Source organism: Plectrocnemia conspersa, unplaced genomic scaffold (assembly GCF_051122295.1).
Source record: "Plectrocnemia conspersa isolate PC_06_02 unplaced genomic scaffold, ASM5112229v1 ptg000005l, whole genome shotgun sequence".
Lineage (NCBI taxonomy): Eukaryota > Metazoa > Arthropoda > Insecta > Trichoptera > Polycentropodidae > Plectrocnemia > Plectrocnemia conspersa.
The window spans coordinates 23,837,501-23,854,802 of NW_028277169.1; the positions used below are offsets into that span (position 1 = coordinate 23,837,501).

Genomic DNA, 17,302 nt, shown 5'->3' on the forward strand with positions numbered 1-17,302 from the left:
CAAATCAGCAGCTTTCATAATGAGTATCCATGTGCTTTCAATTTTTAAATAAAAAATACCTAATTCCCACATTATTATTTTTCTTGTAAAACAAGATAAAATTATTTAGAAAATAGTGTATTAATATCTTATTTCAATCCATTGATTTTTTAATTTGTGTCCCATTAATAATAAAAGTAATAACTTAATATTTTTATTTATATTAAATCTTCCGTTGTAACCTGACAGGCGTAAGCCCAATGCGTTACAACTGGGTAAATCTGTACCAACTGAATAAGTCAATCAGATATAATGAATACCTACAAGAAAGTATTAACCACCAGACAAAGTCTGGGAATCGATGACATCTATATTAATAATTATAAATTATTATGTGTAATATAATTTATAACCAATAGATGCCACTGCAGCTGGGGCCGTTTTTTTAATAGTAACGCAATTTTTTGAATAAAAATTCGAGTGCCGCTGCCGGGGCTTGAACCCACAACCATTTTATTATTCTGAGACGTTATGGACTACGCTATTCCATCCTTATTATATGTATATTATTGAGGAAATAATATAATTATTTAAAAAATAGCATATGAATATGTTTTCACTTTGTGTCAAAATTGAATTTTATGAATAATTAAATCATAAATAAAGTTACTTCTACAAAAAAGTATGATGATTTGTAAAATATTTTACTACAAAAAATCTTTCTTGTAGATGAAAGATAAAAAAGCCTTGAAATATTCTTAGATTGTGCATTAAATAACAAACACAACATAAGTTATCCATTTTTGTAATATATTACATAATAATAAAAATACAAAAGTTATGCATTTCGTAATGACCAAACCAAAAAAAGAACAGGTATTTAAAAATCAATGACCTCAGGAAACGGAAAATGAATGAAACATGAAATATACATTTGTATGCATAAAAATGAAAGGGTAAATTCAACAGTTTCAATGCAATCCTTGTCATGGTTCAATTTCCATGAAAACATAACAACACAAACCAAAACACAAAAAACATGTTTTTTAATTATTAATAATATACGTTGTTCTATCTATATAATTAATTGGATTTATTATGATTTTATAAATTTTCAGTATCACATATGGAAAACACTAGAAGACGACCCCTTATTCGCACATAGTTTAGAAACTCTTACTACCAATGAGCATAAACATAAGACTGCCATGCGAGTCAAGAGGATCAACGAATTCCAGTTTGTTCCTGAACACATATCTTCCGCCGATTATAAAACTAAGGTTTTTTATAACACCGTTAACTTCCGTTCTTCAAATGGAATATCAAACAACAATATAATCACACGTTCTGCATGCTAATTATATTTCAGACACGACATTTGATGACAGTAAACGAAGCATTACAAGCGGTAGATCCTAACTTCTCAGTGAAAATGGCTATTGGAATCCATCTTTTCAACAATACTCTTTTAGCTCTCGGTACTGAAAGGCATCTACCGATATTTAAAAGCTGTTGGAATAGAGATGTACGTTAATATATATGCTTATATATTGAAGTATTGATTTTAATGTACTGTTTTTTGTATGTAGATGTTATCTTCGGTATGTCTAACAGAAGTAGCACATGGAAGTAACACTAAATCAATGCGTACGACTGCTACCTATGATCCTTTAACTGAAGAATTTATAGTGAATACTCCTGATTTTGAAGCCGCAAAGTGTTGGATAGGAAATTTAGGTATAGTATTTTTAATCAAAGACAGAACCAAAAATCTGGATTAATTGAAAATTTAATTGTATATAATTGATTTATTTATTAAATATCAGCAGCGGTGTAAGTTGGTGACTAATATATGAAAGACCTAGGTTCGTATTCCATCTGAACCCAGCTGTTTTTCAATTTTTATTGTGCCAGACATCAAAATTAATTATATTATAAAATTACATTACAGATTAGGTTTTCCTAGATTTTGCTAATCTCATGGATGAATATTGTTATAAATAATTAAAATAAAATCCAACCAAATTGTACGTAGTGACATCAATTATTATAATTGTATATAATTAATAAAATAGATGTCACTGATTTATAGACTGACTCATTACCTAATTAATAGTTATCAATTGTGTTTATGCTGTTGTATCATATTAGGCTAACGTCTGTCTTGTTGCAAGGCAAGATTTAAATACATATTCAAAAACATGATTTGCATTCTTGAAAAAGATTCTTCCGTTTCTTTTTTCGGCTGCTTACCAATTATTTTTAATACAAATTATGATGCATTGTCTATAAAGCTAATCTTTCTTATCAATATTTAGGATGTAGTCAATAAAAATCTGTAATCAAAGTGTTTGGTACAGTTGATGAATGACTTTTCTTAATTACAATTTTAATTATTATTATTTGAATTTCAGGAAAAACTTGCACTTACTCTTTGGTGTTTGCACAACTTTACACGGCTGACGGCACGTGTCATGGAGTTCATGGTTTTGTCATACCGATTAGAGATCCGAACACTTTAAGTGCATATCCAGGATTAATCATAGGCGATATGGGCGAAAAGATAGGATTGAACGGAATCGATAATGGGTGTGTGTCGTTTGTATAAATAAAGCATTCTTTGTATGAATTAATCACTCATTGTCAACATTCCAGGTTCATCATGTTTCAGAATTATCGTATCAAACGAGAATGTCTGTTGAATCGCATCGGAGACGTAACACGCGATGGAGAATACGAGAGCTCTTTTACGGAGCCAACTCGCATTTTGTGCGCAGCTTTGGAGACTTTGTCGACTGGAAGAGTCGGAATCATACAAGAGAGCGTCCAGACTTTGACGTCGGCTGTGACGATCGCTATAAGATACGCGGCTCTTAGAAAACAATTTGGTTGCCAAGGCACAGAAGAGATCGCTATAATTAATTATCCGTTACATGTAATTATTTTACCTGATCTTTTTTGTTATTTATTTATTTTATTGTAACTAATACTATCGTGAAGTTCTCTGAAACGCTATCTAAACGAAAATGTAAACAACTATATTTCCCCATATAATCTCTTCATGCTTATCTATTTTTTTCTTATTGCTAATATGGACAGAAAATTGCAAAGATAAAAGATAGCAAACGAGACTATTTCTTGAATTATGTAATCTTATTTTAACAAGCAATAAATCAAGTCACATATTCAATAACATTTCCTCTTAACAACTTGATGCGTATTTATTAAACATACTAGCTTAAATTTGAATGCTCCGTTTGTAACATTTAAATGTAAAATTCACCTTGAGAGAAGCATTCATCTTTTGAGTCAATATAGAATGGCTGTCATTGTGCTTTATTTACTGGTGTTGCATATGCAAGATGCATTAAAAATTAAAACGAAATAGTAAATCGATAAGAATTCATTTAAATCTGGGAAAAAACACAATGTTACAGTTAGAAATGTTGCCTCAATTACATATTATATTATTAATGCCTTCACAACCAACCGCATTTTATTGCACAGTTTTAGTGGATTGAAATTTTTCAGCAGCACAATAGGACTACCAACCTTGGGTAAATTTGTGCTTTGTTAATCAAGTAAAAAACTAATCGCTTTTTCATCATCGATTGTCTAGTGAATTTGTTATATCAATTTTTATATTGATTTGTGCGAATATTGCTCATTTTTAAAGCTATCCATATAAATAGTAAGAGTTCTACAAAAATAATTATTGAAGACTACAGAATAGAAAGCCCGTTAATAAATTTATACTATATTGTAGTTATTTTAATTATTATTTAAGTATATAATATTTGTTTTAGAGAGTTCTATAGGATTGGTTATCTCTAGAGTGTTTCATTATCAATAGTTTCATTGATAATATGTATAATATTTTATCATCTGTTTTATCCTTTAGCAATGGAGACTATTTCCATTACTGGCAGCAGCCACAGTATTTAAATTATACATAGCAGAGTTCACTGACGCATATTTAAACACAGTGCAAAGGTCCAACGCTGGAGAAAAATTCGACGAATTAGTGAGTCAGACTTATACGTTATGTAAATTTTTATATTTGCTTAACAATAACAATTCTTACAGAACGACACTGTATCTGAAATTCATGCAATTGTATCGGCCACTAAACCGTTGATCACATGGACTGTATTGCACGCTACTCAAGAATGCAGGGAAGCTTGCGGAGGTCATGGTTACTTAAAGGTGATCATAATATATGTTTTATTTTATCAAGATCATTACATCACAAATGATAGCCGATTGGTTTTAGTATTAGTTATAAAACAAACCTTTGTTGTCTATAATTAATAGCTCATTGACATTTGAATAAAGTTGTCAAGGACCTAATAATCACTACAACTAAATTTTATTTTTCAGTCAGCAAATCTAGGAGATTTAAGAAACAATCACGACGCAACCGTCACATACGAAGGCGACAATAACGTACTAAGCCAACAGGCGAGCAATTGGTTGCTACGACAACTGGATAACATCGAAAAACAATCACCAGTCTCATCTCCTTTGAAAACGGCCTCATTTTTAAACAACATGGATGAATTATTAAAAACTACTTTCGATGCCAAATGCGCCGAAGATGTCATGAGTGAAAAATGTAATATTAACACAGTTATCTAATACCATCTACAATGCTTATAAAAAAATTATTCCTTCTAGTCATAATGTCTGCTTATCAACGATTGATATGTTGGCTCTTAATCGCCACTAACGACAACATGAACAAGGAAATATCGAAAGGCTACTCCCGGTTTGAAGCTAGATGCAACAGCCAAGTTTATAAATCGAGCCTTTTATCAAAGATATACGCTGAATATGTCGTATTGCACTATTGCGGCAAAGTAATCTTAAATATTGAGCCTGCGTTCAGACCCGTGCTGAATAATTTATTTGTATTGTACGGCCTGTGGTCCCTGGACAAGCATTTGCCTTTGTTGTACCAGAGCCAGTACTCGGGCTCGCCTAAATTAACCGAATTTGTGAGGGAGGCGATTCTGGCCACCTGCGCAAAACTGAGACCTGAAGCCGTTTCGGTGGTGGATGCGCTGGCGCATCCGGATTTCGTCATTAATTCGGTTTTAGGAAAGTCGGATGGAAAGGTATGTTTACATAATTATATTTATAGTATATTTGTAAATTTACATGCATACATAAACTCTAATTTGAGATGTTTTTGCTTCAATAACTATTTTAATAATAGTATATGTAAAATAATACAATTTTTTTTACATATTGTACAAAATCTTTGCTCATTTAAAACACAGTACAATATTTTTATTGCCGCAAAGATAAAATATACTTTGATTAAACATTTTTATGCCGTAATGGGTAAAACGTATCAATGACCGCAGTGCTGCGAATTTCTAAATTTAAAAAAAAAGGTCATAGAAATTTGAAAAGCATGTGTTTACCCTCTTCGCATCCCTAAGAAGCCTCAATTTTTTTGACAATAATCATGATACCTAATTTATATTTCATTTGCGAACGACGTATTTTGTATGAACATAGTGACGGCCCTGGCGCCGTATAAGAATCAAAAAATGTTTTCGTGGTTCTAAATCTCGCTATTCAAATTATCATAATTTTTAATGCTTCTTCATAGATGACTATATACCCAACTCGGATTCTGATATTTTTTTTAAGCATAAATAGTTTCTTGCGAGTGACAAAAGGCTCGCGCGGTAGTAGCGTCGTTCCCACATTTGGTGACAAAAAGCTCGCGCGGCATATATAATCTTATATTTTAGCTGTATTGTTAATTTTTTAGAAATAGTTTATTTTTTTATTTTCTACATAATTCATTGAATTTCACTTTTGATTTAACAATAATATGTACTACTATGATGCGTAGTATGTTTTGAAGTTATTTAAAGATGAGTTTTGACTAGCGTTATTCAAAAATATTTGTCAAAATTAGCCAAATTCTTCGACTGTCTAAAAAAATAACCAACTTAGTATTTCAATGTGCTTAGCAACTCAAATTAAGAATAATTTAAGTCAGTAATGTGTTTTAGTTGGACTTATACAAACGAAGGTAAGCCAAGTTCTTGGCTTCACATCAACATTCATTTGAATATTTAATTAAATTATTGAATTTTAATAACTTTTTATTAATTAGTTATTAATAGTTTTAAGGTATTTAAAGATATCTGTAAAAAATACGCTGTTTCGATAAATATAAATCGTAAATAATTAAAATATTTTTATGAAACTTAATGAAATTCAAACAATAGTCGAATATGTATTAAATAGATTGGCTACTCAAATTAGCTTAACATTATTATTAAAATTAATATAACTCAGTTATGCTTTTTTAAAATTGAAAAACTTTTGGTACCAAAATTTCTAGTGTATTTTTAAAAATAAATATCGTTGAAATTGTAGTGATGTAAAAAGTCTATTGCTATAGTTATCATATGCATATATTTTTTGTTATACATCTAGTCGATTTAATCATTTTTTAAATTTCGCTGAAATTAAACTTAATTACTATTTTTTGCCACAAAGATTTAATAACCTGATTTATTTGTAAAATTTTGTGTTAATTTAAAATTGTCTTGGTTTTTGCTTATGACATATTTTTTGTGACGACAATTTAAATGAACAATATATAAAATATTTGTTCCATAAAACAAATTTTTTGTGCATTACTGTTTGATAGATTAGGTGTGAATGAGCGGTTGAGAGAGTGCATTGATCAGAACAGTGAACTTTTTCTAAAAAATCTGAGGATTTACCTTACATAAATGCACAAACAATTCCTTTTTATGGAACAAAGTACCTATTTTAATGCACATATCTCTTAAAATAATTCCCTGTTAAACAGTACCTTTTTTTTAACACTAAATTTACGTTTATAAACCGTCAATTTGACGAGTGTCATTAAAAACAAATATATAGTAACCAGATATTCAAAAATAAGAAGTTTCCGAAAACAAATAGTGTTAATTTATTTGCAATGTTCAAATAAAAAAAGTCGTAAAACAAATTAAATCAGAAACCCGTCAATTTGACGGTGCCGTAAATCTAGCGTTAAGACTAGTGTGTGGTATTATAAATTTTGTCATTCAAAAAGTTTTTGTTAAGAATAAACAGTATATACTAAAATAATAGTAGATTTTAAATATAATTAATTACAATTTTTGTGACTAAAAAGCATTATAAAGTGTAATCCAATTGTAAATAGTCGTGACGAGAAAAATATGATCAAATCAATTACAACAGAAAACCTAAGCAAGCAAATAAAAACGTCTATTACCACCCTTTTATCATATATTACAATTACTAGTCATTTTTTTATTTTATTTTATATTTTTAATACATATAAGATATTCTCTATGAGCTTTATTAGCTCATTATTAGAGAAGTTTCAATACCAGATAAGTACGACCTAGCTCGATTTTAATTAATCACCACGATATTCATCTGTGAGATTAGGAAATCTAGGTAAACCTAACCTGTGATGATCGATCAGAATTATAATTATATAATAATCATTAATTCCAATCTCCCAGACACGATAGAAATTTAAAAACACTAAGGTTCGTATGGGATTCGAACCCAGGTCTTTTAGGTCAATAGTCAGAGACTTAATAAACAATCAACATAACAAAACTGTATGTTTCAGTGTATTTCTTATGTCGAACATATAAATTGTATAGACTAGATGCACTATATTGTACTTAATTTAATGTATTTTTTATTTTATACTTTCAGCTATATCAGAACCTTCAAACCGTATTCTTCCACAATCCCGGTGCTATGGAAAGGCCTTCGTGGTGGCGGGACATATTAAAATCTAAAATATAAAGCTATTTCTTTTTTTCGCATATTTGCGAATTTCCCTTAATTTATATTCGTTGAATGTAAACTAAAAATCTTTTATATATATACACATACATATACATATATTGCAAGTGTTAAATTCATCATCATGTAATTGATCCCAAAGTATATAGTATTAAAACTATGGGTTTGTGATAATGTCAGTATACATAATGTCTTTGACGATGTTAATCAACTAAATTTATCTGTGTATTTTTTATTTTATTAAACACAGGGTAATTTTTGTGGGACGTTTAATAAAATATTGTAAAAACACTAGATGTATAAATGTGTGATGTTACGTGTTGAAATGAGGCACAATAAATCATGAATATAATTCTTCAGGACTCATAGTTGAATCCCTATAATTTCACTATATTTAAACATTCCGTATCTTTACAACACGACGTGTCTATTTTTCTATTTTAAATATGTACATAATTTATATATCACGCGTTGAACTTTTAATATTTTTGATATTATAGTATCTACTTCTAAAAGTATTGTTTTATCTTGTATTGTTTTATTGATTATTTTTTAACGTCTGATATTACGAAATGTTAAATTTATATGCATAGTTTTTTAAATGTTACAGTAATTAATACCATCCAGTGATTTTTAACCTTTTATGGTAATTATTGTAGATGTGACGTGAAGAAGTGTATCTAATCCCTGTATTTTGTGATCCCTTTATCAACAAACGGTTAAAAACCGAACGTGCTATTAGTCAAAAGTAGTCGATCCGAAACGGATGTTAAATAATGATGCGATTTGTATTTGTTCGTTGCTTTATTATTGAATTTGCTTGTATTTTCTAAATTTTGTGTATTGTGCCTTAAATACAAAACGATAATCTAAGAATTTATAAATTCTTTGATGATCTTTTTTTGGCACATATTTCTTAAAAATCGTGAGTTGAAATTTATTTAATTAAATAAATATAGTTCCTTTAATGTCATGCTTTTAAGTTTATCAATGTGCCATTTATGAATAGCAATTCATCCAAACTCAGACCCTTTTTAGATTTTAATTACCAAGGCTAATTTTAAGTACGCCATTATTATGAATTACATTATTCCATAAGCAACGGGTATTAAAATAAATATTAAGGGTCCTAAAATATATTAAAAGTCTCAAAATAGCGCTGTTTTTATGTTATTAAAAAAATATATTTATTCAATTTAACTTTTAATGTGGTGTTGTCAAAATGTTTCAATATTTTTTGTTTAGGTATTTTAGAACTAGAGAATTGTCTCTAATATTTTTTGTATAAATGTATAAGGTGAAAATAAAAATAAAAATCGCATGTCCATGTGCTCGGTTGTTTGTTTAGTTTTTAGTTATCCGAGTCCAAAACATTGACTTCCTTTGGTTTCCTTATCTAATCACACGTGTGAAATTAAAACGTTTAATAATATAGTACAGTTTATTATTGTATTCTTAAGCGTGCTGACGTTTTTATTGGTGCAAAAAATATATTAGAAATTGGATCTGGCTAATTTCTAATTTAATGTGTTTTAGTGTATTGTTAATGTTCAATCAAATGAAGCAGCCCACATACTCATCATCTAACAATGCTTTATAAATACAGGCACATGCGTAGGTACCTATTATTAAGCTAAAAATAAGTAACAATGGTCACAGAAATGTAATCTATTTATAAGAGTATATGTTTACTTTCTTGTATGCGATAACTCAAATGAATACCTTTAATATTTATTAAATAAAAAAAGTATTTTTTTTACATAATCTTCATGATGTTAAATGCCAGTTTTTCTGCGCTTAAAAAGTGTATGAATAGACACTAACTTTCTCCCATCGCCTCTTTGAGCGGTCCAAATATGTATAAATCGCCAGGGGCGAAATTTAGCGAATATAGCAAATGTAGAATCAATACAACCATTGAACGGGCACTATTGCGCCGAAGAATTCTATCAAGGCGGCTAGTGTTATAGTCAACTTACAGACAAAACTGTAAAACTACAGAGTATCATAAACGATTTGATGTTACTTAGATACAGATGTGTGTCTATTCTGTTCACTTACATTTTTCATTCACTGTCTGCTTCGAAACCCATACTGTTTCAGAACTTTCTAATACACTCAAACACTCGCTAGAGTGATATACATGCATCACCGAACTAAATATACATTTGTCGATTAATTTCAGTTGTTGCATGCTGCAAGTGTCCAATTTAAATGACAATGAAGCGAGGGCCTGAAATGCAATGTGCAGGTTAGTGGATCTCGATGGCAAGCACTGATATTTGCGGCTTTATTTTTTGTTTCTACTCAAACATATGTGTATGCTGAGGGTGCTTGGAGTAAAAGATAACGAGAGGTTTGCTTCAAATTCAGCTTCTTATAATTCGACTTTGGTGTCTGCGATGTGCGTGCTGATAGGAGTGGGGTTAATCAATTGCACGGCATAGCGAAGGGCTTCGTAGGGGTCTTCGCAGGCAATAGAATGTTTTTCAGGTGGGGGAGATAAATGCCTGCGCAGCTTTAGTAGCTATTATATACCACATATAGGCTTGAGGATTTGTAATGTCATTGGAGTGAGTTGGGTTTCATTGCCAGGTAGTTTTTTGCCGTGGTTGCTATATAAAATATTGCATATGTAATTTCTGATCCACTTAATTTTGGATTGGTCACGAGGCAATTCGGACATATTTTGTCTGGGAGACGACCAGGACTTTCCCTGTGGACATGACCTCCCGAAGATCATTTCGTGGCAGGCATCTAGGGACAATGTTTAGCGTTTTTGTGAGGCCTTTAGGAAGCGGGGTGATATTCGTTCCTCTTAAGGTATGTAATTTTTCAGCACTAGTTTATGCAATGAGTTTTTCTAGATATAAGAGGACCTTTACATTTTTTTAGCGTTAGTATTTTTGGAATATGGATTTGATGCAATGTTTAATGACTTTGTTTTTATGCGCGTCTTATTGTCCTCTATCCGCCAGTTAATCCAACCGTGGCAGTCACTCGCGATAGCCCAGGTAGGAGGTCATGCCTAGCCCCAGCCCGCGCAGTGTACGAAATCGAAAGCCTGACTAGGGAAGGGTAGTTACTAATGGGCCGAAACTACTTTGCCTTATGCAACCAATAAACGCCTTACGTGGCATTGACATTGACATTTGGTATTTTAATATCAAAAGCTTAAGGTTTTCAATTGACTCATTTTATTATGGTTTCGATTTTTTTATTATGTATATTTTGATTATCTTCTCGTTAAAGATTACTAAAAATTATAGTATACATACATGAGATTGAGAAACACTGGTAATTTTATTGATCCAAATATTAGAAATGTCATGCGATGCTTAATGATAAGCAATTAACAACAGTTAAAGGGTATATTCATTTATTCATGTGTGTACAAAAAAACAACATCTTTTAAATAGGTAATTACCAATCTGTGCTTGAGCTTTTAACGTGAGTGTTTTTTGTGTATCTGGTTTTCCTGTCCATTAATCTAATCTATACTTGATTAGATCCTATCGAAAGCTTTCCTGCAACGTAATAAATTGTTCTTCATTGTTTAAATATATAGAAAATAATGTATCGTTTGTATTCTATTGCAACGATAAATCTTTTACTGAATTTAAATATTTTTTTAATGTTTAGATTCGATATTGTACACTAATTTTCAAAAGGCGTAGTAAAGACATTACCAAGACAAAATTAATTTATCCCATAAAAAATATCACAAATTTCGTAACAGTGACTTTTAAGTCTTCAATTCTGTTTGTGCGGCACCCATTTGTAAAAGTATGTTTTATTTTCCTAGATATTTTATGTGGTTCTAATTCAACTAACACAATTGAAGAATGATGTTCATGACTTTCTTTATCTTCTAGTCTCTCGTCTAATGCCTTCACTACACTCAATGGAAGTTGGCCAAGGTTGGTTAAGGACGGAGAATATACTGGGTTACTTCGGTCGAGTTCGGTTCTGCCCGCTCTAAAAAAAGTGGGGGTAATTTAGTCGACTTGGCCAGCTTCAAGCGCTTCCGAACATTTTCGGCATATTTTCCGAGTCAAATGGACGAAGTCGGAGCTGCTCTTTCGAGCGCGAGCGCTGCTCTCTCTCGCGTGTTAAGTGACGAGAGTGAGAGAGATAATGATATGGCGTTTCGCAAACTGAAAGAGAACGAGTAACTTGCTTTAATTTCAGTATACGCGTAGGCGTCCTATGGTTAACACGCATGTCTAGCGCTGCATTGTGGTCACGTGATCAAGTTATAATACCACATGCTTATCGGGGATTTCAACAGACTCTTACTGACATATTTGAATATTTTAGAGCACCAAAAGGGATTAATTATGTTTTTGATAGTATATTATACAGATATCGTTATTATATTTTTTCATATATAATTAAATAATTAAAAAATAATTAGTGGTACTTGATTTTGTTAAAAAAAATCTTTTCCAATATCCTTATGTATTTTCCTAGATCGGTTTATATAAATGTCACACCATAACGAATTCTTATTTAGAATCGATGGCGACAACTAGGATAGTCCCACATGTGGCGTTCGTATTCTGAAGTATCATTTTTATGCCTTATGGCATTTTGCAAAAGCCGGCAAATATTTTGCGTAAATTTAATATTTACGACCGAAAAGTTTTCATTGTTATTGTATTGGTGAGTGGCCACACAAACTTTTATAATTATCAATAGCGTAATTTTAATAATATGACAATTTAAAAATTGCGATTATTTGCCACTTTTTTCGATCGCGCCCAAATATGCCGGCTGTACGTGACAGCAGCCGCCGTCCGAACGTCATCAAGCGCGTGGGCATATAAGATCGACGACAGTGTGGGCGCTTACTCGAAGTCGTAGATCTCGGCTGACTTCACTGTAGCTTCGGTTCAGGGCCGGCCCGAGGGGCAGGCAGTACGGGCGATCGCCTGGGGCGCTAGATCTTGTGGGGCGCCGTGATACCAAATAAAGACGCAATATTCACTTATAATTATCAATCAATATTGTTAAAGAATATAATCTGATATTAGTTTTTTATACACTACTATGTACTCTTTAAATTATTTCACACGTAAAAAATCACGACAAAAAATAAATTATAAATTCTTAAATACCCACAATCGCAAAAAAGAGCATGGTGTCAAATATAATATATTATTACTTTAATTTGAATTATATTTTTGCGCTCATCAAGTATTAATAAGGGGGGGGGGGCAAATTTAGTTTTTGCCTGGGGCGCCAAATAACCTAGGGCCGGCCCTGCTTCGGTTCGGACAACTTCCAGAGAGTGTAGTGGAAGCATTAAGCATGATTTTTTTATAAATGCCATCGCACCGTACGTGTCTTAACCCACGCCAAAAGCATTGTTTAGTTTACGAGCAGTTGCTGCTGCTTTTTCTCCCATTTTAAACTCATTTAAAAAGTGCACTTATTCGGTGTTTTATATTTTTAATCTAGTAATGTAATTTGAAGCAAAGTTAACAATAAAACTGAATTCGATGTTAACCAAATACAAACCTAGAAATGCACTTCAATGATAATAACAAGAACATGATAAAATTACATTTTCATTGAATAAAATAATGTTAAAATTTGGACATTTTCATTGAAAAAATTATGTTAAAAACATAAACCGCAATTATTTTTCTAACCGTTTATTATGTTTGTGTTCTCAATATTAATGTTTGTGTTTTATGTGAAGATTAAAATTTAAAAAAAAACACTAGGTATATAAGCAAAAATATTTATATTGAAGCTGCTTTTTTTAGATGCAGATGTTGCTAAATAATTGTAAGTTTAGAGGAATTTGTTGATTCATTGGACTCTTTTTCAAAATCCTTCAATAGCAACATTTCAAAATAATAACAAGAAATTGAAATTCTTCATCTCTCCAATTCGAACCACATGATAATATTTAAATATAATCGTGAGTCTTTACATAAACAAAAGTCGTGTAACTGCCAAATTCCAAATTGGTTACATTCCAATCGGTCACGATTCTCATTCATTCATGGGTTTCTTGAAGATCAGGTTTTCCCCTTATGATTAATCCCAAGCAGCGCATTTCTCTGAACTCATCAGACGCATGGCAGAGGTCCGACCGGATAGACCTCTGCACAAGCACGCGCCGCGAAAATCTCGATACGAATTCCGAAAATTCGGTAGGATCACTGATCGTAATCCCCAACGTTCGAATGTATCAGTGAGTTGTTTACATGGCGAGACCAGACGGGATGTTTCAATGTAAACTGCGACCGGGATGAGTGTGAAGTGCTATTAATGTGTACGGTGTGTAAAACAATTGCCGAATTATAGACGAGTGTTTATATTTAGGTCAGTGGTATAGAAACGTTTTTTTTATATTTATTTATTAGTGTAATCTGAATAAAACGGCTGTGTAAATTAACGGTAAATAAATGGTAATCGACAAAAATAATTATATTCTGATAGAAATACATGCACATTTATCGATAAATTTTAATGTTAGAATATGCATACAAGTATGATTAAATTAACCTTGTTATTAAATATAATATGAAGGTAAATGCTAGATTTGTTTATTATATAGTGTATAAATAAAGCTAACTCTACCTTTATATTACTTTAATATCGTTATATGTATCTAAAATTCACATGAAATCAGTTAAACATATATTTACATTTTACATAAAGCCGTTTTTCATTAATTTAAATAATATTTATATTTATTTATAAATGAAACACAAAACAAAATATAAATTATTGAAGTTAAATTAAACCAAAATTTATTTATAAATTTATTAATAGATACTATTAATTTAGAAAACTTATATTTTATTATTTGTAATAAAATTATCAGTGATTTAAAAAAAAATTTCGTCCTTTTTTAAAATAATAATTTTCAGCTAATGTTTATTTTAGTTTAAGAATATTTTATTATTTTGATAATATATTCTTTTATTTTTTACGACGAAGAACCAACATTTAGTTTAATTGTATAATAGAAATAAAGTAACGAATTAAATGGTCAGTTTTTTTAAATACATGATCAGTAACATTTAAATAATATATTATTATTATATGTCAGTTAATTATTACAAATGGTCATTATAGTTCTGATTGTGGCTAACCTATCAAACGACAATAATCAAACTTTTTAATCACTTACATAAATGTGATTTTTTTAAATTTATTTTATTATAATTATTTTTATAGTCATTTTATGTTTCATGTTTAACAATATTCAATCAAAATATATCTAACCAATTAATTAAATTGCAAAACGGATCGTTAAATATTTACTGTGGTATTTTCCATAACTAAACAAATTATTAATTTTAATTAAATAAACCTAATGTATATTCTCAGTAAAATAATTGAAATTAATTTAACTTAATTATACAAGTTTCTTATATTTTAACATTTGTAGGTATCTATATTTTTTAAATTTAGAAAATTTAACTACAAATGACCAAACAATTTATTGACAATATTGTGTATACTATAATTATGTAAGCTGTAGAATCCAATTTTTTTTTGAGATTTTCCTTTTTAATAAAATAATTTTGCCCCAACTTAATCAAACAAGTTGCAACTATTTCAACATAGAGATCTATCTATGTCTTTGGAAATTTATCTTTTAATTTATATTTTCTTCAATATTTTTTACTATAAACTACTAAAAAAATTGATTTGCAATTTTATGAAAAATAATTTTAGCTAAAGGATTCAATTTTTATTTTGAAATTAAAATCATTTATTTTTTGTAGAAAAATGTTTTTTTACTTAATTTATTTGCACAAGTTTTAGTTATATTAAACTAAAAGATTTTTCTTATTTAAAAATGTTTCTACTTTTTTTATTTTGGGAATATATTTTTTTTTGGAAAATGTATCTAGTATTTTTTTACTATAAGCTACCAAAAAAAGATTTACAATCTAACGTAGAAGAATTCTTTATAAAGTAAACAATTAAAGTTAGCTGTAGAATCTAATTTTTATTTTGAATACATCTTTTTTTTTCAATATTCATTTTTTAAGTAAAATATTATTTTTCTGATATGTAACTTCAGTGGTTTAAATTATTATTTAAAATGATTCAGATAAATTTAAACATAAAATTATAGAGACTAATTATATTTTTTTTTTGTGAATTTATTATCAATTTTGATTAATTTTTGATGTTACTATAAACCACCGAAAAAATAAATTACAATCTTATGTAAAAGAATTCTTAGTAAAATTAAAAAAAGTTATTTGTAGTATCTTTATTTTAATTTTAGAATTCAAATCTTTCACTTTTTGCAATATGAATTTTTTGGTAAAATAAATTTGGTCTAACTTAATTATAGCAGTTTTACATATTTTAACACGAATATCTATATTTTTGTATTACGGAAAATTTATCTTTAATTTTTTAATTTTTTTCATTATTATTTGTAAACTGAAAAATTTGGTTATAATATTATGTAAACGAATCTAATAAAGTAAGCAAATTCAATTAGCTGTAGGATTATAATATTATTAATTTAATCTAACCAAAAATTTATTTTATGTTATGTATATATATATATTTTTTTTGTAAATGTGTAAATAAACTTAAGATTTAGTTTTTATTTTCGAAATATATTATTTCCATTTTTTACGGTAAAAACCCGATGCTTATTAAAATATTTTAGCTTAACCTAACCTAAAATGCTTCAGTTATTTATCAATGAGATCTATTATTATTTTATTTTAGAAACCCTTTCTTTCATTCCATTCAATAAAACATAAGTCTATGACCAACAATTTAAATTTCGCTTTCAGTTCGAATAAAAAAAGCAAACCAATGCATTTAACTAACTTATATATATTTTTTTAAATATACTGTACAGATATATACAGATGTACAGAAATTTTGCTTATTATAATACTATCTAAATGCATTTTTAATCTAACATCGTCCATAATAGGTATATTTTTAGGTGTTCTATTATCCTTAATAATTTTCGGCAGTCCTCTAAAACGCTGATTTTTGCATTTACAGAACAATAATTGATTATTTTTTAATAGAACTTATACAAACTAATATGGAGCCGACATTTTCATAAACATATTTTATTATTATTTTGTCTATATATTTTATAAATTAATGTTAGCAATGTAGATACAATCAATTTATTATTTCAACAAATTATGTCAGTTGCAACATGTACATTTTATTCAAGTATAGTTACCTACTTTAATTTTGTTTATTATACTATAATCTAAATATTTTTAATTTATTTTAACATACATATATATATTATGCTTAATTTTGGGAAACATATATTATTTTTCCTGTTTGATTTATAATGATTCTTAAAAATGGACTATAACTGTATTAGGTAGCTTTAATAACTGGACAGTTGTTAAACGTTCAGTTAATCAAAGAACTGTTTTTTAAATTAAATTTCAGATTATTTTCTACTAAATGTTGATAGTTAAACGAACTAGACATAAAAAATAATTTAAAAATATTTATATACCAA

At 29.2% G+C, this 17,302-nt stretch overlaps 2 protein-coding genes across 4 annotated transcripts in view; both read left to right on the forward strand.

Moving 5' to 3' along the window:
* The window catches only part of LOC148235226 (peroxisomal acyl-coenzyme A oxidase 3), a 13,634-nt gene extending 4,497 nt beyond the window's left edge, over positions 1 to 9,137 (forward strand). The window contains exons 2-11 of the mRNA XM_088185502.1: positions 1,098 to 1,259; positions 1,349 to 1,504; positions 1,569 to 1,716; positions 2,394 to 2,568; positions 2,635 to 2,914; positions 3,881 to 4,003; positions 4,066 to 4,185; positions 4,360 to 4,594; positions 4,657 to 5,096; positions 7,714 to 9,137. Of these exons, the coding sequence (XP_088041628.1) occupies positions 1,098 to 1,259; positions 1,349 to 1,504; positions 1,569 to 1,716; positions 2,394 to 2,568; positions 2,635 to 2,914; positions 3,881 to 4,003; positions 4,066 to 4,185; positions 4,360 to 4,594; positions 4,657 to 5,096; positions 7,714 to 7,806 (1,932 nt within the window). The 3' untranslated portion in view covers positions 7,807 to 9,137. The remainder of the gene's footprint in view (positions 1 to 1,097; positions 1,260 to 1,348; positions 1,505 to 1,568; positions 1,717 to 2,393; positions 2,569 to 2,634; positions 2,915 to 3,880; positions 4,004 to 4,065; positions 4,186 to 4,359; positions 4,595 to 4,656; positions 5,097 to 7,713) is intronic.
* Positions 9,138 to 9,813: 676 nt separating this feature from the next.
* The window catches only part of Sur (Sulfonylurea receptor), a 30,760-nt gene continuing 23,271 nt past the window's right edge, over positions 9,814 to 17,302 (forward strand). For 2 of the 3 annotated variants that reach the window (XR_015809502.1, XM_088185500.1), the window contains exon 1: positions 13,892 to 14,145. The gene's annotated coding sequence lies outside the window, so the exon portion shown is untranslated. Of the gene's footprint in view, positions 10,058 to 13,891; positions 14,146 to 17,302 lie in introns of those variants that run through there. The other variant, XM_088185501.1, reaches the window with a different exon arrangement.